The 24,326-nt window shown below is 42.3% G+C and overlaps 1 protein-coding gene across 1 annotated transcript in view; it reads left to right on the forward strand.

Moving 5' to 3' along the window:
- The window catches only part of TBXAS1 (thromboxane A synthase 1), a 245,327-nt gene that overhangs the window by 133,316 nt on the left and 87,685 nt on the right, over positions 1-24,326 (forward strand). The window contains exon 9 of the mRNA XM_069087345.1: positions 6,389-6,694. Within this exon, the coding sequence (XP_068943446.1) occupies positions 6,389-6,694 (306 nt within the window). The remainder of the gene's footprint in view (positions 1-6,388; positions 6,695-24,326) is intronic.

Genomic DNA, 24,326 nt, shown 5'->3' on the forward strand with positions numbered 1-24,326 from the left:
CAATTCTATGTCTGGTCTGGTCTGTTCCTTCCCCAAGCCAACCGCCTGTCCAGTCTCTGCCTAGAACTTCCATAGCTTAAGAAGGGCTTCCAAATAGGCCTCACTTTCTGCTTCTGCCTGACCTGCTTCCTCCTCTATACCCAGAGCCAATGCCCAGCTCCCCACTGGGTTCTTGGGTTCTGCCTTCCCTCGTCAGAATGTAAGCTCCTTGCGAGTAGGGGGACTGCCTTGTTTTTATATGCCCCACACTTATCTCAGTGCCTAGCACATAGTAGGCACTTAAATGCTGCCATCTTTCAATGTAGAGAAGGTAATAATGATAATTGCTGGCATTTGTATAGCACTCCAAGGTTTTGTAAAGTGTTTTACATGTCTTAGCCCATTTCATTCTCATAACCACTCTCTAAGGTATGGGCTCTTCTCACCACCATTTTGCAGATGAGGAAACTGAGCCAAGCTATTAAATGACTTATCCATAGTCACACAGCTAGTAAGGCAGAATTTGAACTCAAGTTTTTATCACTCTAAGATTAGTGTTCTATCCACAAATGTCTCTTCAAAATTCCATGGTAATGGGAATAATCTCTTTGATATACTACATATTGTAGATGATCAACTTCTTCCCCCAGCTCCATCAGTCTTATGAGGAAAGGATATGGTTTAAAAAAATGCAAATCATAATATAAATGTGAACTATTATTTTCATCTGAGACTTTCATTTCCTTTTATGGCTCTAGCACATAGTAGGTGTTCAGTAAATATTTGTAGTTTTGGATTGCCTAAGAGCACAGAAGGACGACCTCATGGCTTGGTACTTTTGGATAGTAAAGGAAATGATTTCATCCTGGATGTTCCCACAGCTTAATGTTGAAATGCCTGCTTGTTTTTTAAGGGCCTGATTACAGTAAGGAAACTTACTAAATAGGGCAAGAGACTCTAAATGTCTTTGTATTCAGCTGTGCTTCCCCAGGATAGAGCTTGGAAAAGAGCTTTCTTAAAGATAGGAGGGCTCTTGGGAATTAGTAATGGAAGGAAGTATGGTTTAATAGTTAGGGCATTGACGAAAAAGTTAGAAATCAGAGGTCAATGGCTATGTGTGCTGGAACCTTGAGGGAGCAGCTTCGTCCTCTTGTGCTCCAGGAAGGGAGCATTGGGTAGGGCAAAGGTACCAGGAACTAGTTGATGAGGAGGCTTTATTTACATGTGCTAAGAACATGTAAATGTTCTTGGCCCCAGAGTTGAACTTAGAAGACCTTGAAAATATGAGAGAATAGGGTTCACCAATTCCCTCCCTCCCCCAGGTTTCCTCTAAAGGTGGAAACCACATCCCTTGCAAAGACTTGAGGGGAAGAAAATTCTTTCCTTTTTCATGTTCCCAATGGAGGAGGAGTGGAGAAGGAGGCCATTCTCCCAACTCTGAGGGTTTGGTTGGAGACTCAGTCTACAAGTTCTATAACCATTGTACTGAATGATTTCCTAGAGAGAAGGGGGATGCTGACGATCCAATTACTGAGATTGCCTGGGGCTTCTCCTTTTATGAACTGGAGGATAGTTTCAAACAAGGAGCTAATCTGAGAAAAGCAAGAATGCACTGCTACTTATTTCAAGGTAGAATCATTCAAATACTCAGAAAACTTGGCTCAAAATTTCCTAAATGCAGTACAGATGTTAAAAGGTAAATATTTTTTTTTTCCCAGAGTCATGACCAGTGGGTGAATTAAGACACCTATTTTTACTATCAGACATATTTAGGTTTATTTTTATGTCCTGATTAAACCAAGAACCTTTCATATTCAGGGGCAGAAATCGTAGAAATAATCTTCTTTGTATTGTGGGAATAAGTGGAAATAGTTGGCCTGACTCTCGCCTTCCAGCCCCACAGATCACCAAACAGCCTTTCCCAAGACCTACGGCTGTTGAAGGGCAAAAATCTTAGCGTCAGTAGTTACTAGTTTAGGTAATTTTTGAGGTCAGGGGTTCTTAACATTTTTTTGTAACATGGAAACAACCTGGTGTAGCCTGTGGGCCCCTTCTCAGCATAATGTTTTTAAATGCATAAAATAAAACACATAGGATTCCAAAGGAAGCCAATTATATTGAAATACAGTTACCCAAACATTTTAATGACAAGGTCATGGACCCCAAGTTAAGAACATTTTTTTTCTAGAAAGACCTAAGAGCCATGTAGGAATCTACAAGAGCTGAGGGGGGAGGGGAAGAGGCATCAAGAGAAGCTCTGACTGCTGGAGAATACAGGCCCAGCCTGGGCCATGTCCATCCCCTGGGGATTCTTCCAGACAAGTTCTGTGACAGAGGCTCCTGCCTAATGTCCCCACCAGCCCCCAGCCAATGAGTTTAAAATAGATGCCGAAAGGCCTGGGGCCAGGGACAAAGTGAGGGCTGATTCTATGAATCATAGATGGGACTTAAGGCTGGCTTCCAGGACTTCAGGCAGAAGAGGTAGGGAAGAGAGGAAGGAAGGAAAGAGAGCACTTATCCACTGGCTGTGAGAATCTTCTTTCCTCTGTTCAGGCCTTAGCTACTCTTTGAAGTTAGGAAGAAGCAGGGTTGGATCCCTGTTCTATCCTTCAATTCCACCCAGTAAGCATTGATTAAGTACCTTCTAGATAGGAGAGGCACTGTGGCTTAGTGAATAGTGTGGAGAGAGGGCTGACCTCAGGATCTTGAAGATCTGGTTTCTGGTGCTACCTCTAACACATACTCGCTGTGTGACCCTGGATAAGTCAGTTAACATCTCCATGCCATAGACTATTGAGACTAGGTATTTCAGAACTATTGCAAATCTGCCCTAGAGAAGAGGGTTTCCTCACCTGGGAAGTCCAATGAAATCACAAGCCCAGAGGGGAAAAAAAAATGGGTTACAGCGCTATGCTAAGTGCTGAAAATACAAAAAGGATGGAAATAGTTCCTTCTCACAAGAAGATTACCTTCTACTGATGAGCTGGAAAGGGGCAAGACGGTAGATCATAATGTCATAGCTATAAAGAAGCACAAGGTCTTAGAAATCATCTAGGGATCATTTTGCAGATGAGGAAACTGAGGCCCAGAAAGTACCCAGGGTCACTAAGTGAGTGGCAAAGTCAGTATTCAAATCCAATTCTTCTGACTTCACTTGGCTGATATCTTCAGTCATGTAGACTGGACAGGGTCAGAACAGAATTCGGTGACCAAGTGTCTATCCCACCCTCATTCCCTGTTTCCTCAGTTGTCTTGTGAGTTATCTTGTCTTCTACAGCAACCCCAGTAAGGAATGGCCCTCATAGCACGTCTCACAAAGCAGCCGCAGTGTGCTAGAGGCTGTTTGTCTGTCTGGGTACTTGTAGGCACACGTGCAGATTACTTCACATCTGACGGAGGCCAAGGGTCTCTAGGGTAGCAGGACAGATTTCAACTGGACATGATGGGAAAAAAGTCTTTATTTCAGAAAAAGCAAACACTGGAACAAGGGACCCTTTCTACTTGGAGACCTTCATCTAATCATCCTGTACAGTTTCACATCTAGCTCAATTTATTCTCTTTGTCCTTGTACACAGAGGACAATGATGCTATCACATATGACTGGAACCAATCCTAACAAGATTTATAGCCCTAGAGAACACAGAAAGAGAGGAAGTCAAAGAGAAAGAGACAGAAAAGGATGGAAAGAGGGACAAAGTGATGTAGATACTGACTATCCAACAAGGTCGTAGCCCTAGGCACCCCTGACACTCAGTTGGTGGGTACCTGCAGGTGGGGGGGAAGGGAGAATCTGGGAACATTTCAGAAAACCTCTAAAAAAATGAAAATAGATAAAGGGACAGACAGTCTGAGCAAGAAAGACAGGCAGGGGGAGGACAGAGTGAAAACAGACACCTAGAAGGGAATGGACATACAAAAGGCAGAGATAAGAATGAGGGAAAAGTCAATGAGACCCCAGGGTTAGCAGTGAAAGAGACTGAGAACTAAGCTTGTGAATAAAAACACCCTGTCTTCACTACGTCCCAGATTAGCACTTCTGCTTTATGTCAGAATCTAGACAATTACTTTGAGCCCGTTGCGGGTAGCTGCCTCCATCTTCTGTAACACTGCTATTGTTCAGGCATTTCAGTCATGTCTAACTCTCCGTGACCCCATTTGGGGTTTTCTTGGCAAAGATTCTGGAGTGCTTTGCCATTTTCTTCTCCAGCTCATTTTACAGATGAGGAAACTGAGGCCAACAGGGTTAAGTGACTTGCCCAGGGTCACACAGTTAGTAAGTATTTGAGGCCACATTTGAACTCAGGAAGATGAATCTTCCTGACTCCAGGCCTGGCACTCTATCCGCTGCACCATCCAGCTGCTCCTGCAACTACTCATTCCCTTACCAGGGGAGCACTGCTATGTTTAAAAACCAGCTCTTTGGGAGAGAAATCTTTTCAGCACACACTTTAAAGTTTAATCTGCATTATTAACATCTTTGCCATCATTTCCTGAAGTCTAGACAATCAACAAAACAATAAATCAATCCCTGATTTGTTGTTTGCTGATTTTCAAGGTGTACATCCTCACACTGAAAATTTAGCAATCAACTCCCCAACTTAAGCTGACTCCAGCATACCCAAGCCCTTGCCATTCATCACACCCCCGAACCAGGTTCTCTGACCTTTCTGCTTAATTTGTTAATGTTTTAATATTTATAAATAGCATTGATACAGAGTTTTCTCTGAAACCTTGCATATGGATATCATCACACATGACATCCATGTGTACACACACATCTTGTATCTAAGTCTCCAACAGCTGAGGATACTTGCCCTCTGCCTCTGCATAAACCAGGACTAAAGCCAAGTCCCCTCCCCATCCCGTAAGGGAGGCCTTACTCCCACAGTTGTCCTTTGATAGCTCCCTGTCTTGAAAGGTCTTGGAGCAGTATGTCTGTTTCCCAAATCTTACCCCCAAAGAACTGGTCTTTGCATTGTAGTTACAAAGAATTCAAAGAAGCAAAAGTGTTGGCCACAGAGGTCTGTGCTTAGTCCAGGGGCTTAGGCTTAGGAAAGGGAGCTTTTCTCATAACAGCACAATGCCCTAGGTAAGGGAGAGGAGGAAATCGGAGGAGAGGAGAGGGTAGAGTGAGCAGTGATTCCTGGCATCTGGGAGTCTTGGGACAGAATAAACAGAGGGAGGGGGATTAGAAGAAAAGGAGTTAGGGGGCCAAGGGAGCACCACGGAAAAAGGATCCAGCCTTGCTAGCAAAGGGAAGGGCTAGAACAGAGAAGAGGAGACCCGGGGAGAAAAGGGGTCAAGAGAAAAAATAGAAAGAGGGATCATTCTCAGAGGGAAGGACCCACAAAAGTCTCTGGCCTGCATCTAGGAAAAACACAAAACAAAATCAACAAGAGAAGACGACCTCCTCCCCCCGCTTCTTCCCTTGCCCCAGGTCACACAGCTAGTACACGTCTGAGGTCAGATTTGAACTCAGGTTCCCCTGACTCCACGCTTGGTACTCTATCCCCTGGACCACCTAGCTCCCCGATAGTGCATGTCTAACAGACAAAGCTAGGGCAGCCTCTTGCTTGATTTCCTTTAGGAAGGTATCTGGAAGGGAAAGACTGAGTAACCAGTGCGTGAGCCAGATTCAACTAGACTTCACCATATAAGAAGGCAGGGTAAACGAAATTCCTTTAAGAAAATACTTGGCCCCTTCACTCCACAAAGAGAGAAGATTTAAACTACAAATCTTCCTAATTCCCATCGACTGGCACTTCCTCACATTTAAGCATAAATGACTGATAAAAAGGACGTGAGCAGGAGGCCTGAGGCACCCGGCACCTGAATGGGGATGGGAGGGGACCCGAGGAGGCAGCTCAGGAGAGGGAATGGGAGACAGTTGAAAACAAACTCCTTCCCATTCTTTCCTGCTGTCAGCCCTAGGAACCTTCAAATGCTGGCTGAGCTGGGCAGGTGGAACTTGGGAAGAGAGCCAGTCTAGGCCATCTGCGGTAGAACGTGGGTGCGTTTAGAAGGCACGACAGCTGGAAGCTTGGGTCTTCATTCACTCCCTTGTGTAAGGCAGCACTCCCCCACACTCTTCCTTTTTGTCGATAAGAATGCCAAGGACAAGATGCTGGGTCTCCTTTCCCTTTAGAGGTGGCTCAGGTGCCATCTTCTGCATGAAGCCTTTCCTGATCGTTCAACTCCTAAGGCCCTTCCTCTCAGACTACTCTCTATTTCTCAGTTTTATGTCTGCCTTCTATATATTTTAACATGTACTTGTCTCCTCCTCATTGCAAGTGAGGAGTATTTCATTCTTTACCCTTGAACCCCCATCACCTATCACAGCGCCTGACAGGTGCTTAATAAGTGTCTTTTGATTGGATAAAAGCGTATCCTTTTCCCTTTTGGTTCCTAGAGACGAAAAGATTTCCTCCAGATATTCCTAGATGCCCGTGGCTCTCCTTCCTCTGTTGGTACAGAGTTTTTTGACATTGTCAGACAGAGTGCTCAGGATAGAGAACCTCCCAGCCACCAAACTACATCCAACGTGCTACCAAAGGCCTTGACTACAGATGAAATTGTGGGACAAGCCTTCATCTTTCTAATTGCTGGATATGAAACCATCACCAACACCCTCTCCTTTGTCACCTACCTGTTGGCTACCAACTCCAAGTGCCAGGAGAAGCTTCTGAGAGAGGTGGATAAATTCAGTGAGAGAAACGTGAGTGTAGATCTGATCTGATCCGTTTGCTATACATGTGACGTCCGTTCAGGTTTTGGTGGGAGGGAGGTGATTGGTAGAGTGGTATTTTCATTTAGATAAGTATATTGCTAGCAATGACATGTGAATTAATATTTGATAAGCACTTGGTAAATCCTATATGTATATATGTATGTATACATTTATACATACACATACATACACATATTATATATATATATATATATATATTTTTTTTTTTTTTTACACACTTATTTATTTATTTATTTTTAATCCTCAACCCAAAGGGCTAAAGGTAGGATCAGGCATGGAATAGGATCCAGGTAAAGGAACACTGAACTGGGTTTGGGTTCTGACTCTGCCACTAATTTTCTCCACACCTTTGAGGTGTTGCTCAGTCATGTCCAATTCTTCATGACCCCATTTGTGGTTTTCTTGGCAAAGATACTGAGTGATTTGTCATTTCCTTCTCCAGCTCATTTTACAGATAAGGAAACCGAGGCAAACAGGGTTAAGTGACTTGCCCAGGGTCACAAGTTGATAAATATCTGAGGTTGGATTTGAACTCATGAAGATGAGTCTTCCTGTTTCCAAGCCATATGTTCCTCTGTACCACCTAGCTGCCCATGCCCTTGAGGAGCAGTTCTCAAAGTGCTGTCTGAACCTTCCAGGAGGCCTATGAGGTTCAAACTGCTTTTACAATAATTCTAAGACATTTTAATTTCTTAATACTAGAAGTATATAACTTTCAACCAACCAACAGACATTTATTATGCACCTGCTATGTGCCAAATACTTCACTAGGTACTCAGGATACAAGTACAAAGAAGAAAATCATCTCCACTTGCAATGAGCCTTCATTGTAACTATCAGTAAATATAATCAATTGATATAACCCACACAAACAAAAACTCTTTGGGGGTCCTCAATAATTTTTTTTTTGCTTTTTGGAGGGGGGAAGGTAGGGCATTTGGGGTTAAGGTCACACGGCTAGTTTTGTGTTAAGTGTCTAAGGCTGAATTTGAACATAGGTCCTTCTGACTCCAGGGCCAATGCTCTATTCTCTGCATCACCTAGCTGCCCCTCAATAATTTTTTAATAGTGTGAAGGGGTCTTGAGACCGGGAAGTTTAAGAACCCCTGCCCTTCAGTATGTCACTCATTCTCTTTGGCTCACAGTTTTCTTATGAGCCACAAGTGAAAGGATCTTCCTGGATCATCCCAAAGATCCTAACTTGCTCTGACATTCTGTCATATGTGATTGAAAAGCTTAGCATTGGAAGGCACCTCAGGAGGTCATCTTGTTCAACCTCCCACCCTTCTGGACTAGAAGAACAGAGAATTTCAGAGCTGTATGAAGTCTGACAGACCTTCTAGGCCAGGGGTTCTTACCTTTTTGTGTCATGGACCCTGATATTATTATTTTTTTAATTCGCAATTGAAGGAAATGCTAAATTTTAGTAAGAGGTTAGTGAAAATATTTAATTTTTTTCATATCCAAGTTCTTGGACTCCCTGAGATATAGCCATGGACCCTAGATTAAGAACTCCTGATCTAATTAATTTAACTCTGAGTTCAAATCTATGCCTCAGAATTCACTAGCTGTGTGATCCTGGCAAGCCACTTAACCACTGTCTGCCTCAGTTTCCTCTTCTGTAAAATGGGCATAATAATGGCACCTACCTCCCAAGACCCAGGGTCATCTTGAGGACCAAATGAGATATATGTAAAGTGTTTAGCACAGTGCCTGGTATACATAATAAATGTATTTTAATAAAATGGCACATTTGTTAATGGTATATTAATAAATGTGTTTGTTTCCTTTCCTCCCTAACCTTCTCACTTCACATATGAGGAATTAACTTAAATGACTTGTTCCACAGCTGACAGATATCAGCTAGCCTCTGCCTGAACACTTCTACTGACAAACACACAAGAAATTTGTGGACAGATTTAATTTTTTTTTAATTTTCAATTTTTAGCAAGAATCTTTTATTTCTTTATTCCTTATTCTGCAGTATTTCAAGGATCAGTTCAGCCCACAACCTGTCTACTTAGACAGTATTCAGAGATTCCTATGGTTCCAACAATTCCACAGGTTAAATGAAATCCAGCCTCTGGATTTCTTCTAAGCATTCATTCATTCTAGCTCCATGTAGACTTGTTCTGTTTGGTACCAAAGGGAAGGACCGGGAACAATGGACAGAAAATGAAAAAAAGGTGGGATTTCAGGAAAATCTCCCTGACACCTAGAGCTAAGCAAAGAACAATGAGCTGCCTTGGGAGAGGGCAGATTCCCCTTCACTGGGACCCTTCCAGCAGAGACTGAATAACCCACTTGTTGGGGATGTTGTAACAATTTCTTTTCAGCTAGGGGCTGGATGGCTGAGCTTCTTTCAAACTCTTGCAACTTCACTGAATAAATCGGATCCTTCTTCCACCATCACTTCAATCCTATAACATTAAGCAACTCCATTTTCTTATGCCCTTGCTCCCACGATGTCCTTTTTACAGACTCCTTACCCTCCTGGTCTCCTTCCTTTGTCCAGACTCCGTATCATCATCGTTTCTCTTAGAATGCAACACCCAGGGGTATAGAAATACATCTTGTCCCACTAGAAAGTTAGGCGGGTGATGGGGGAGGATAGAAGAGAGAACAGATTGGGGAAAGGAGTATTCAGTAGGCTTGCTATTTTGGAGTGGGGGTAGGGAAAGACAGGGAGAAAAAATTGTAATTCAAAACCTTGTGGAAATGAATGTTGAAAACGAAAAATAAATAAATGTAAAAAAAATGCAATTCCTAATATTGGATATTTCAGATGTGTTTCAACCCCTGCAGAGCATAATGGCGGTTAGCCATTGATCTGGATACTGCACTACAATTGACAGTGTGAGAGTCTTTGTTTTTTGACCTGCCACATCTCAGCCTTGGCTTGTATTAAGGTTGAGGCCAATTCAAACCTTTGTGAAGAATTGAGCTTTATCACAAAAAGTGCTGTCTTATCCATGGGCAATTTACTTTTTTAAAATTTTACCAATTAAGGAAAGAGTTGGCATTTGTCCTTGTTAAACTGAACCTTCCTATGCTAAAGTCCATTCTGTTGCCTCAGCATCACGTGGATGCAACCCTGAGTCCTTAGATGCAATGCTAAGAAGGCACAAATTCTGGAAGCCAACCTGGAAAAGCTTCAAGTAGAAGGCCTGGCGATGAAACCTGGACCAACCCAGCTAAATCTGGAGCATTTAGTCACCAGAAGGCTGGCCAACAAGCGGTGGCCTTTTTTTTTTGTTTTTTTGTTTTTTTTTTTTGGCCACAGTAACTCAAAGAACTCCCTACCAAGACCCTGAAAGGAGTGGAGAAAATGCCCACACCAATGAACTGTCACAGGTCTTTGAAAGCATAGGTTCTTACTGTGGGGTCCATGAACTTGTTCTCCAAATTTTGGTACTAGTACTTCAATATAATTGGTGCTGTTTATACTCCTAAGTATTTTACTTTATGCCTTTAAAAGGATTATTCTGAGAAGGGGTCCATAGGCTTTACCGGGTTGCCAAAAGGGGTCCCATGAGACAAGCAATGTAAGGAAAAAAAAATATCTTGTTTTAATCAAGTAAATCTCTCTTTCTTGCTTTCAGCTCGTGTTCCAGTCTATTGATATCCTTCTTAATCTCTCATATTAACCAACTCTCTCAGATTTATGCCATCTATAATTCTGATGGGCACACCTACTATAGGTCTTCTAAATCACTGATAAAAATATTGAACAAGACATGGCCAAAAAGTGCCATAGGATGCTGCCAGAGACTCCACTGAAGTCTGACATAGAAATATTAATGAACATGGTTTAGGTTGCAAACTCACTAAACAGCAACATTATTCAATCCATCAATCAAACGTATCAGGTACTTACTCTGTGCCAGTCACCGTGCTAAATGCCAGGGATACAAAGAACCAAAAACACAGCCTTCATGGCATTCACATTATGAAGGGGGAGACAACATGTAAACAACTAGGAACTTGCAAGATATATACAATGTGAGTGGCAGGTGATCTCAGAAGGAAGTACCAGTAGTGTTGACAGCAATCCAGGAAAGCCCTCCTGCACATTATCTTTGAGCTGAGTCCTGAAAGAACCCAAGGAACCCAAAAGGTAGGCGTGAAGAGCAAAGCATTCTAGACATGGGGGGACAGGCAGTAAAAAAGCATAGAGTCCAGAGACAGAGCACCATGTTCACAGAATAGCAAGAAGGTCAATCCACATTGAACCATATTATTCACAAAGACAGCCTGCTACTTCTCAGATGCTGTAGTAAAAACACTCCAGAAAGCCCTTCTCAAATGCTGCTTTGTGAGGTGGAGACAGCCTGGGTTCTATTTTTTGTTTTTGTTTTTAGTTTTCAACACTCATATTTATAAGATTTTGAGTTCTAAATTTTCTCCCCCTCCCTCCACTCTCCATCCATTCCCCAAAACAGCATACAATCTAATACAGGCTATACATGTACAATCATATTAAACATATTTCCACACAGACAACTTGGGTTCCTGAAGATTATTCCAGTGGCATACAAGTTCTGGCCAATTCCGTCATGCTGGAAAGACTGAGTAGGGCCCCAACAACAAACTGAGTCTGCTTTCTAAGAAACAGTTTGACTAAATATGAAAAGGACCATTGCCAGTAGGCTGACCACTTATTGATAAATGCTTTGGCCACAGCAACCCATGAAATAAAGAAAAATACAAAATAGCCCTCAGTTCTGGGTAGTCTCTCCTCCTTCTGCAGTCATGGTAGCAAAGTGATAGAAAAGGGGATAAAAAAAGTACTGAGAATCACAGTTTTAGATGATCTATGCACTTTCACTTAGCTGTTGGAACACTAAACGTGAGATATTTGTCCAGTAACCAATGAGTGGACCTTCTGCTGTACAGAAATTGAATCACATCAATCTTGACATTCATCCTATAAATGAAACCAGAAGAAAGCAAAAATCTGCAGCTAAATGAAGGGATAACTCATGGGTTCCTCTGGGAGAAAGCAATTAAGAAGCATTTATTTCATGGGACATTGGGTCATCTCATTGCAGTACTTAGGTTAAGCATTCAAAAAAATATATATATATATACCACCAGCAATATAACTGCAGTTTATGCAGCAAAACCTGAGATTTTATGAAGAAATCGAGAAGATGCTTCAAATTTAATTGACATACATTTTGATACTTGGTGACTTTGATGCAAGAGTGGAAGTAGATGAGGATGATGAATCAGAAATGACAGTGGCGAGAGCAAAGGCTAACCGTGGATGATACCACTCATATCCTATTGGTGTCAGGAGTGAGGAAGACCCCCCACCACCACCACCATTTGAATGGATCACCTGTGATAAACTTATGGGAGGGCATGGACGAGAGTTCCACAGGATGCACTGTGGTCTTCATCTTTGGAAGGATTATCACATTGATGAGGTCACAGATTGATTAAGATATAAAATATTTGCATAATGGCCCCAATCTACCAACACAGTAATTGTCGAAACAAGAAATGGGTTAAGATCTGCATGATCTGTATTTCACGAATTCATGTTCATGTCCAGTGATCACATTTTTCCCCTAAATGTTCAAAAGCCATTTGTCTAATAATTTGCTTTGAAATTTTCCTGGGGATCAATATCACATTTATCCATCGGTAACTTCCAGAATCTTTCTTCATTTTGGAACATGGGGGCATTATGATTGTCCTCTTCCAATCCTCTGATGCTCCAAGTCACATCTTCAGCAACCTAGAATGTGATTTGTCATGACTTAAAATGTGAACTCATTTTAAATGTCTAAGTTGCTCTCCATCTCCTTACCAATCTCTATATTCATTCTACTCTTCCTACTTCAACAATCGTTCTCCCTCATGTGGATATGGGAACATAATGGGAGTTCGTTCTGCCATCTCTCTATCATCTGCTAATATCACACCATCTTCCCCTAGTAGGTTGAGGGACTTTGCCTGCTTTTTCTTATTTCTAAAAACATTTTCAAAGTCCTTTTTGTTGTCGCTGGCATGTTTACACTTCATGGCTTATTCTGAACTCCCTGATGACATTCTGATAGTTTCACACTATCCTTTTATGTTTAGTCATTTTTCTGTCATGTCTGATTCTTTGTGATCTTTTGGGGGGCTTTCCTGGCAAAGATATTCAAGTGGTTTGTCATTTCCTTCTCTAGCTCATTTTACAGATGAGGAAACTGAGGCAAACAGTGTTAAGTGACTTGCCTAGGGTCATACAGTAAGTGTCGGTAAGGCTGGATTTGAACTCAAGGAAAGAAATTGTCCTGACTCCAGGCCCAGCACTCTATCCACTGCACCACCTAGCTGCCCTATCCTTTTGTATTCTTCTTTATTTGTGTTCCCTTCCTTCCATCTTCTGCACATATCCTAAAAAAATTTTGGAGGCAATCAGGGTTAAGTGACTTGCCCAGAGTCACACAGCTAGTAAATGTCTGAGGCTAGATTTGAACTCAGGTCCTCCTGACTCTAGGATCTACATATCCTTTTAAAAGGCGTGGTCAGAGAGTTACCTCTACTATCACACTGGTTTCCCTAGATGCCTCTCTTTTCTTCCTCACTCTGATTTGTTTCTTTCTTCAGCATCTCCAATCTCTTTTGTCATTATTTCCATTTGTCTCTAGTCATCAAATAATTATTAGCTTTTTTCTGAACGTTTTAAAATCAACATCTAATATTATCTAATATTCATTTTCCTTGCTCCTATGAACTCCAAAAGAAGTCACTTTTCCTGCAATTCCTATCACTTACATATCACCAACTAGTTCTTTCTTATCAGTCAGCATTAATCCCCAGAATGGTAGTTCTTTATGTTGCTTCCTCTACCATGAGGGACAAAATTGTCAGCAAAGGAAATAAAAAATTTAAAGTTCTCTTCTTTTGTAAAATTCTGTTTCCCATCCACATCAATATAGCTGAAGTCCCTATCTCTTCTGTATCTGCTACTGTGAAAGTTGCTGTGTTATTGGTACCAACACATCTACTTTCTAGACAGGTCATATACAATATGTTCTCACAACAATTATATCTCATATTCCTGTTTCTTTCTCATTTTTCCTCACTCAAATGCATTCCCCATCAGATTCATGGATTTCCATAAAGGTAGATACCTTCTTTACTATGGTGCTTATGCCCCTGTTTCTTTTGAAAAATAGATTCCTTCCAACTGCCATAATCTAGCCATGAATCCCATCTCTCCAAGTTTTACTGACACTTAGGAGATTGTGTTTATATTCTTGTGTTTAAATTACAAGCTTATTTTGTCTCCCATACTTGGTCATTGGTATACTTTCTTACACACTTCTACCTGGGAGAATCCCCAGCTTTTCTCAAAACTCAACTCCCCCCCCCCCCTTATGTGACAGGCCTTTGCCAATTTGCCATTTCATCGATGCCTTCTTCCCTCTTGAAATTACTTTTTTTTTAATTTTTAAAAATGTGTTTAGTATTTTATTTTTGCCCAATTACATGTAAAATCAGTTTTTAACAGTCATTTTTAAAACTTTGAGTTCCAAATTCCTTCCCTTCCTCCCTCACTCTTTCCGCCATTGAGAAGGCAAGCAATTTGATATAGGTTATACACGTGTAGTCATGCAAAACATTTCCATAATGATCATGTTGTGAAAGAAAACATAGACCAAAAAAAAAAAAACCCTTTAAGAAAAATAAAAGAAAAAAGTATGCTTCAATCTGTATTCAGACACCATCAGTTCCTTCTCTGGGGATGGATAGCATTTTTCAAATTGCTTTCCATAAGTATTCATATCTCTCCTGATAAATTACAATCTCCTTGAAGGCAGGAACTCTTTCTTTTTGTCTTGCTAAGTATCTTGCTCCCAGCAATGAGACTTGTATGTGATTGGGACTAAATAAACATTGTTTAATTGAATTGAGTAAACATTTGAGGGGGTAAGTAGCTTTCCTAACCTACTTTCTTTATATTTTAGCTCAGAATCAACTGACATCACACTGAGCTATTTCTCTGTACTTGGTGGATCCATAAACATTTATTAGGGGGGCAACTAGGTGGCGCAGTGATAAAGCACCAACCCTGGAGTCAGGAGGACCTGAGTTCAAATTCAGCCTCAGATGCTTAACATAAAACTAGCCGTGTGACCTTAGGCAAGTCACTTAACCCCAAATGCCCTACCTTCCCTTCTCCAAAAAAAAAAAAAAAAAGCAAAACTGTATTGGGTCTTTCTCCCCTTTCCCCTCAAGAGTCAATGGACGACAACCGTAACCAAGTCATTCGCCCATTCATTCATTCAGCAAATATTTACTGCAAATCTAAAATGTCCAAGACATGGTACTAGCACTATAATTTACATGTAGAAAGCAAGCCTCCTGGTAGTTCTTTCTGCACTTTCTCTAAGCACGTGCAAACACAGCAGAGAGAGAGACAGAGACAGAGACAGAGAGAGACAGAGAGAGAGAGAGAGAGAGAGAGAGAGAGAGAGAGAGACAGAGACAGAGACAGAGACAGAGACAGAGACAGAGAGAAATAACATCTTAGAAATAATTAGGGATTGGAACTAGTTTTGCTGCTCTGGTTATAAAATAGGAAAATGTGTCTCATCATTCATAAAACCCTTGAAATGTTGGCATTTCAGACTGCTAGCTAAATTTGGATTTGAGAGATAAAAGAAGAAAAACGCCAACTCCTTCCATCCGTGTAAGCTGACCTCTCCCATTGCTCGGTTACTTTATTCTGAAATTATTGACTTTTGATCTGGCTAAACTCTACTCATTTCTTTTCACTGGGGCTCGATGTGCCCAGTCAAAATTTATGGTCCATTTTCCTTCAGCTTAATTGTTATTATAAATCTGCCCTACAGAGCCTGGTTGTAAATTAATCACAAACTCATTTGGACTGATACACAGTCTCTCCTTTAGAATAATTTGACCACAAGGTATGCATTTTGAGAAAAGCCACATTTTCAAAACTTTAAAAACTAACCCTTGGCAGCAGCTATGGCATAGTAGAAAGAATACTGGATTTCTGATCAAGAGGCCTGCGTTCTAGTTCTGAGTCTCCTCTTTATTAGTTATATGACTACAGGCAAGATGGTTCACTTTTCTGAGTCTCAGTTTCCTCACTTGTAAAATAAGGATAATACATTATTGACATCAGAGAACTGTTTGTGCACATCACCTGCAATAATATTTATAGATTTTTTTTGTAAACCACAAAGCACTTTAAAAGTGTAAGTTATTACTTATTATTATTATTATGGCTCTTGCCAAATTGACTTATAGCTAATGTAGGTGTATAATTAAAATTTAGCTGGCTCTTTCCTCCTTCTCCTGTTCAAGAAGGACATTCCAATCTGCTTAGCTCAGTCGATCTAGAATCTTGTAAGGGAACCAAAGGTACAGATATGTTTCCTGGGTGGGCCAGTGGGTTTCTCACAGAGAGTCTATTCCATAATCCCAGGCAGCATTTTAAACCCCAGCAAGGCATCTCATAAATATATGCCTTAAGTTCCAGAGGGGATTTGAGAAAGTGGATGTCTTAGCACAAATCCGTCCCAGTTACTGGCAAAATAATCCACAGTCCAGACCCTACCGATAGTAGGTCATTAGTGTTGTCTGTCTATACAAAGTAAGCATTATCTGACTTTAAAAGAAAGGATGAACAAACAAGGTCCCACAGGGCATACCTAACTCCAGCTCCTGATGTGGGAAAAGGAGCCCGGTGCTCTCGGGTTCTATGACATTGACATCTAGAGAAGTGGAAAGAGACTAGTTGGGACAGTCTTGTTGGCACAAGCAGATGTCAGTGGCTGGAGATACAGGATTCAAAATTTGAGGAGTAAGGAGTCCAGAGGAGAGACAATAGCAGGGTCTGAAGGAAAAGCCAAGGTCAATGGTAGAGGCTGGAGATCAGGGAGAAGTAGAGGCAAGACCAAGATGGCTCCCAAGCCGAGTGGGGATAGTAGCAGGCAGAGTCCCAGGGTGTAGGAATCAAGGCTCCAGGGAGCCCTAAGCCACTGGGCACGGAGCACCCCAGTCTACATTGTTTGGTGATCTCCGGGTACTTGTGCATTTGAAATCTCAGCTGTGCACGGGGAGCCCCGCCTTCCTGCTTCCCTGCATTCCCTTCAGCTGGAGAGCTCCTGCTGTTGATGCGGCTGCTGCCCTCATTGTTCTCCATGGCAACCATGAAATCAAAGCCTGCATAAACACCTGGGAGCACATACCAACCTGGAACTGGGTTTATGGAGGCACCCAAGAGGCTCCTGAGGCCCCGGTGCCTACGATCTATGAATTAAAGGGCCCCGAGAGAGGGGAGACTGTGGGAGGGTGAGAAGAGGGAGGAATGAGGCACCAGAAGCCCCGAGTTCAAATCCTAGCCCAACCAGCCATGTGACTAAGATTAATTCATCAATCTGCTGGTCATACGGGACTTAATGCTTCTTCTGAGTTTTGCGGTTGTAAAGAATGACATAGTACGCCAGCACGATGTGAAGCCGTCTAATATAGCAGAAATAGTAGCTACTCTGCAGACTTGTGACCTGGTTTCAGATTCTGCCTCTGATGCCCTGACCTCACGCTGGTCACAATCTCTCTGAGCCTCTGTCAGATGATGGAACTGATCTACAATGGCCTTAGAGGCTCCTCTCCTCTCTTAATCTACGAACCCAAGTCAAGTTGAGGAAATAAAGAAGAAATCACAATCCTGAAGATGGATGAGTTTGAGACCCTCCCCATCTGGGTGACAAGTCACTTCGCCTCTTGCTCCACTTTCCCCAGCTGTAAAATGGGGATAACGACATCACCTATCTCCCAGGGCTGTTTCAAGGGTCACATTAGATGAGGTCTGTAAAGTCCTTTGCAAACTTTAAAGTGGTATAAAATGCTGGCGATGAGATTATTATTCCAGTGAAAAAAGTGTTTGCAAACAACCCATTTAAGCGTCAATAGTCTGCCCCGCCTCCCTTCCCCCTCCTCCTACTCTGCCTCCCTCTCCTCCTCTCTCTCCACCCATATACACACCCATCTTCAATCCCTCTGTCTCCAAACTCTTTTGCTTACAAACACACCAGTCTCCCCACTCTTAAAAAACAAATAAACAACAAAACAAAAAAAAACACCCTCTCATTTAACCCTACCTTCCCTCAAGCTAGCATTCTAAATTTCTGCTTTTCACAGCTAAACTCCTAGGGGGGAAAAAAGCCTTATAACCTTATTGTCTCCACTTCCTCTCCTCTCACCCACATGTTAGTCCCTTGCTCTTAGTTTCCAACCTCATCAATCAACTGAAATTGCTCTCTCCAAAGTTACTAGATGATCTCATAATTGCCAAATCCAGTGGCCTTTTCTCAATTCTCATTCTCCTTGACCTCTCTGCCACATTGCAGAGGAACATTCTCTCCTCCTGCATACTCTCTCCTCTATGGATTATCAAGACTTTACCTCGGTTTTCCTATTTGTCTGATTGCTCCTTCTCAGTCTCTTTAGCTGGATCCTCATCTAAATCCTAACCTCCCATCCCCTCCCTTCCTTTCACTACCTTCTCCTCTCCCCTCCCCTCCCTTCCTTTTCCCTCCCTTCCTCTCCTTTCCCTCCCCTCCTTCCTTCCTTCCTTCCCCCCTTTCCCCTTCCCCTCCCTCTGTCCCCTGCAATTCCCTCCTTTTCTATCCACTCACACAACTATTAGCCCTTATCACCTTCCTCCTGTGTATTATTTCAATCGCTTCCTAACAGGTTTTCCCACTTGCTTCTCTCCCCCTTTAGTCCACACAACACACAACTGTCAAAGTGATATTCCTAAAGCACAGATCTGCCCCTGTCACGCCCCCCCCTTCCCCCATCTGTAAGTTTCTATGCCCTCTAGGGTAAACTACAGACCCCTCCGTTTAGCATTTAAAGCCCTTCACCACCTTGACTTCAACCTCACCTTCTTGGCTTACTGTACCCTATTCCCCTTCACACAGACTTTGGTCTAACCAAGCCAGCCCCCTCAGTGGTCCTCACTCACAGCATTCCGTATCCCATTCCGTCCCATCCCCGTGCATTTGCCCTGATTGTCACCCCCTGCCCCCACCTCCCCATCCTCAGATGCATTCTCTTCTTAACTAATTCTCTTAGAATTAATCACTCTCGTTTTTCAAAGTGCTGCCCATTTGCCACCTTCTGCCTGAGGCCTTCCCATGCCCCCATTCCCTTGGATTTACTTTGTGCAGACTTGAATCTATCCCCATATATATGTTGTTTGCTCATAGAATTCAAGTTGCTTGAAGGCTGGTGAGGCTTCATTTTTGCATTTTTATCCTCTGCACCTAGACCGGTGCCTTGTACATCCTAAGCACCTAATAGCTTAAAAGCTTGATTGAACCAATTAAAGGAAGAGACTGGAATCGCTTCTGTTTTGTATTGTCGGTGTATACTGGCTTCATTATACCTATTTCTCCAGCATATGCCAGATTGCTGGGAATAGCCCAGATGCAGACAAGGCAAGGAGATTATGAGAACATGTCTACAAACAGGAAGGGGGCTGACTTTATAGAGTTCTTCTAAGGAAGACCTGTGTTCTAATCTTGCTTATGATACTTAACCTGAGTCTTAATTATCCCAGTTTATAAAATGGAAATAACTATCTCTACTATCCACATCACAGTGTTTTTGTGATGCTCATATAAAATATGTAAGGGTTTTCTAAACATCAAAGCACCATATAAATGTCAGCTACTATTATTATTCCAGGGCTGCCAGAATCTCTCATAATATTAGGATTTGGTCTGGGAGCATATTGTGTATACCCACTGACATGGACCCTTTAGCCATGTGGCTCCCCTTTGACCTATGCCCCATCTAGCATGTGGTCTTTGGTTTTTTTCCATTATATTCTGCCCTTGGGGAGGAATGCCAACCTACTGTGATCAGTATTGAATGATTCCCAGGGGGCCTTTTCTCATTAGCTATATGACCAGTGATTTGAAAGGTAATCTGTACTATCTATACTATTAGAGAAAGGCAGAGGCAGACAGAAAGCAGCAAAAGTCCAAGTCCCTCATAACTTAGCCTGATATCAGGGCAATGTAACAGGTCAATACCCTTTGTGGAGATATCTGACCATAGCCATAATCTTGTTCATCCATCTTTGGTATTGAACCACAGCCAGTCAAGGTCAAGGCCAAGAAATTTAGGCTGTCTGTTAAGTGGGGGGCACTCAACCCTTATCTTGGAGACTGTGGTCTGCTGGAAGCCAAGGCCAACACAAGTCCCCACTGGGTATGAGAAGCCATAAAGCCTGGTCCTCCCAGGCTCTGATACTACAGAAGGAGATTGTCCTAGCACTTCCCCAAGACAAGGGAAACAGCCGTCTCCTTCCTTAGGCTTCTTGGCTAAAGTTACCAAATATCTCAGAGCTAACAGGGCAGGGCAGAGTAACCCTCATTTCCAACCCTTTCCCTTCGAATGGTAATATCTGCCTCCAGAGATAATGAATTGCCATCACTGGAGTTGTTCAAAAGGATGCTGGATGACCACTTATGTATTGGAATTAAGGAATTGATTCATGCTTTGGGGTTAGCCTTAGATGATCTATAAATTTCTTTCTGACCCTCAGTTCTGTAGCAATAACTCCCCATTCATACAGAACTTCAAGGTTTATGAAATGCTTTTTTTTTCTTTTTGCAGGGGGGGGAGACTGGGCATTTGGGGGGTTAAGTGACTTGCCCAAGGTCACACGGCTAGCAAGTGTTAAGTGCCTGAGGCTGGATTTGAATTTAGGTCGTCCTCACTACAGGGACAGTGCTCTATTCACTGCATCACCTAGCTGCCCCCAATGAAATGCTTTCTTAACAACCTGGTAAGGTGGCTAATATGGGTATTTATAGCTAGCTTTTATATGATGCTTTAAGGTTTGCAAAGCACTTTATCTTCTCACTTTTGATCTTCACAATAATCCTGGGAAGTAGATGGTATTATTTTCCCTATTTTACAGCCAAGGAAACTGAGGCTAAAGAGGTTAAGTGACTTGCTATAGCAGCAACCATACTGGCATCCCCAGGATGGCCACTAGCACAGGTTCTGAGATCTGTTTTCCTGGGAAAGATAGCTGTTCAAGGAATCAACAGTCTTTTTTAATTACATTCACTAGTTCAGGGGGGAAGTCAGCACCCTGAACTTCAGAATAAATACAAGCAGAGAAATAAAGACCAACAGACAGGGCTCTAACTGCCTGAATCAAAGCAATATTGCTATAGACTTTACATAATTACCTGGATTGAGAGAGCCCTTACATCTAGCAGTCAGGGAGCTCTGAACATACAACCACTCAGAATCTCAGCCAGGGAATCACAGGATCCTTCTCATAAGTGAGCCCCCAAAGCAAAATAACAACTCAGAGTATATATACACTTCTCAGAACCAGAAGGCATCACAACCTCATGACTCAGTGCCTAATTAGAAATTAACAAAAGGTGTGAAAGCCTTCCTACAAACAAGCCTCCCCTAAGCCAGCTACCCTTAATGGGCTCCACTTGATGCCTATTAATGGGTGAAGAAGATCTTAAATTTCATTAACATTACATTTGCCCAGGGCGGCTAGGTGGTACAGTGAATAGAGCACTGGCCCTGGAGTCAGGAGGACCTGAGTTCAAATCTGGATTCAGACACTTAACACTAGCCTTGTGACCTTGGGCAAGTCACTTAAACCCTATTACCCTGCATTCCCTCCTCCAAAACAAAAACCAAACCCAAAAAACATTATACTTACCCAATGTAGAATAACCAATATGAGATTGAGGCAGGATGGCCTTCCTGCACCCTATCAATTTGGAAGGATGAACACTTCCATACAAAAAAAGGAGGAAGAGAATTGATAGGCATTCTTAGAGCACATGACAAGCTGGTCAAAAACTTATAGAAATACTTTTCAAGTAAGCAGATATTTCTTCACCAAGCAATAACAATGACTGATACAGTAACATTCAGTCCAGTGGTGGAGTCCAGTCCAGTCCAGTGCAGGACACACCTACTGAGTGGTTTGTCTCCCAAAGGAACCTCTGAAATGACTGAAATCCAGGAGTAGAATCAAAAGGCCTTCCATGTGCAACAACCACCTTAAGTCAACCAACAATATGTCAATGAAGAAATGCCAAACAAAGAAGTAGCTCCCTACCCTTCTTGAATATAGGGTATCATCCCAGCATCATCCTCCCTGAGTACCCTGAGAAAAGGTCCTAGATCATAATAGCTAATAATTGCTAGTATTTTTAGAGGGATTTAAGGTTTGCAAAGTGCTTTTATGTTGTGCTTTATTAATGTGCTATATTCCATTTGATCAGAGTGAAAGGTATGAGTTGATGGAAAGAACACTGGCTTGAGAGGCAGATGATCTGGAGTCTGAATGGGTCAGTAAACATTTATTAAGCACCTACCATGTACCAGGCACCTTGCTAAGCACTGGGATACAAAGAAAGGTTTAAGACCGTCCCTACCCTACAGGAACTCACAGATAACACATGAAATGAAGCTGAGGGGCCAGTATAAAGCTGGTGTAGAAAACCATCTGGGGAGGTACAAGTTTCCAAGCTGATTTCATCTTTCAGGATGACGAGTTTCTGGAGATGGTGATGTCCAGGAAATCAGCCAGGTGGGAAATGATGACAATTCTCTGGGCGCCATCCTTAAATAGCAGAGAATCTGAGAGGAGCTCTCGAAAGTCCATCCTCTACCCTCTCCAGAGAGAGGGAGGAGAGGAGGGCCCTGAGCAAGTCACTTAACCCTGTTTGCCTCAGTTTCCTCATCTGTAAAATGAACATAATAATACCTTCAGTGTCTATCTCACAAGCCTGTTATGAAGATCAAAAGAGATCAAAGGATCATAGATTCAGACCTGGAAGGTGTCCTCAGAGGTCCCAACTGAGTCACACAGGTTTGTTTGTTGAAATGGAGAGACTAATGATGGCTATTCAGAACCAGATCTTTGCCACCAGCGACTACAGAAGGAGCCCAGAGAGACTGATCAAGGTAGATTATGCAAGGAGTCAGGGGAAACAGCAACACACTGCTGTGGGCTGTAAAAAATTAGTACTTACTTACCGGTGGCCAAAATCATCCATCAGAAGTTCACTGTCTTTCATGAACTGCCAGATTCGAAATTCACAGACCTCAAAACACCCTGGAGAACTCAGCCCATAAACTGTACTGGAACCAAACCATTATCAGAGACCAAAAGGCTGTCCATAATCAACCAGTCATAACAATGATTCATCAAACCCTTCAGAACAAGGTTTTTGGTAGATGTTGTCATACCAAATACTCCTAATTTCCAAGCTGGCACAAAAAGGTTTTCAAGATAAAGAGACCCCACTAAAGAGGTCAGAATCAGATGGGGACAGAATGAAGTCCACATCACCTCTCATGTCCTCTCTACTACTAGAGTTAGGCTGAAGATGCTGTCAGTGAACCTGCAAATGCTGGGCTTATAGCCTAATACTTCAATTCAACTAGAATAACTGGGTAATAGTTTGTAAGGGCAGCTAGGTGGCACAGTGCAAAGAGGGCCAGGCTCATCTTCCTGAGTTCAAATCTGGCCTCAAACACTTACTAGCTTTGTGATCCTGGACAAGTCTCTAAACTCTGTTTGCCTCATTTTCCACATCTGTAAAATGAGTTGGAGAAGGAATTGGCAAACCATACCACTATTCGTGCCAAGAAAACTCCAAATGGGGACATGAAGAGTCAGATGTGACTGAAATGACTGAATAACAACAACAAATTGTAGAACATTAACTATAAAGGCATCATAGCAGGATATGTACTTGTCCCAAGATATCTTACCATATAGAAGAGGCATAGTGGAGACACAATTGAACTCTGAGTCATGAAAACCTCTCTCTGACGCATACTGGCTGTGTGACCTTCTCTAAGTCACTTAACCTATAAGAGCTCTAGGCCTGAGGTGTTGAAAACACTGGGCCTGGCCCACAGCACACGAGATTAAAATGTAATTGGGAAATACTTAACAACATAAATAAAAATATAACATGTGGTTTTTCAAGTGAATATGCAGCCCACAGGGATCCTTCTGTGGTGGTGTTGTTCATTTCTCAGTCATGTCTGACTCTTCCTGGCCCCATTTGGAGTTTTCTTGCCAAGGATACTAGAGTCATTTACCGTTTCCTTCTCCAGTTCATTTTACAGATGAGGAAATTGAGACTAACAAAGTGAAGTGACTTGCCCAGGGTCACACAGTAAACATCTGAGGCCAGATTTGGGCTTAGGAAGACGAATCCTCCTGACTCCAGGCATGGGGTGCCACCTAGCTTCCCATAGTTTAGTGACCTGGTTTCTACTTGGTTTTTGACGTCATCTAGGCAACTCTCTAAGACTATAGTTGTAGAGTAGATGCATTGCATTGGTAGAAGGAGTTTCCTCAAAGGGATTTCCCTAAATCAATTGCATCTCAGGCCTAGTCAATAAATAAAGCAAAGGTTAGGCCATTTAGCACTTTAAGGTGTCCAAAGCCCTTTCTTATCTCAGTTTCCTCCTCTGTAAAATGAAGGGGCTGGAATAGATGGTCTGTAAGTGCCCTTCTGGATCTTAGTCTATGACCTTCACAATC

This window comes from Petaurus breviceps, unplaced genomic scaffold, assembly GCF_028583685.1.
Source record: "Petaurus breviceps papuanus isolate PSGF00001 unplaced genomic scaffold, PetGlider_PUasm1.0 181, whole genome shotgun sequence".
In the NCBI taxonomy this organism is placed as follows: domain Eukaryota; kingdom Metazoa; phylum Chordata; class Mammalia; order Diprotodontia; family Petauridae; genus Petaurus; species Petaurus breviceps.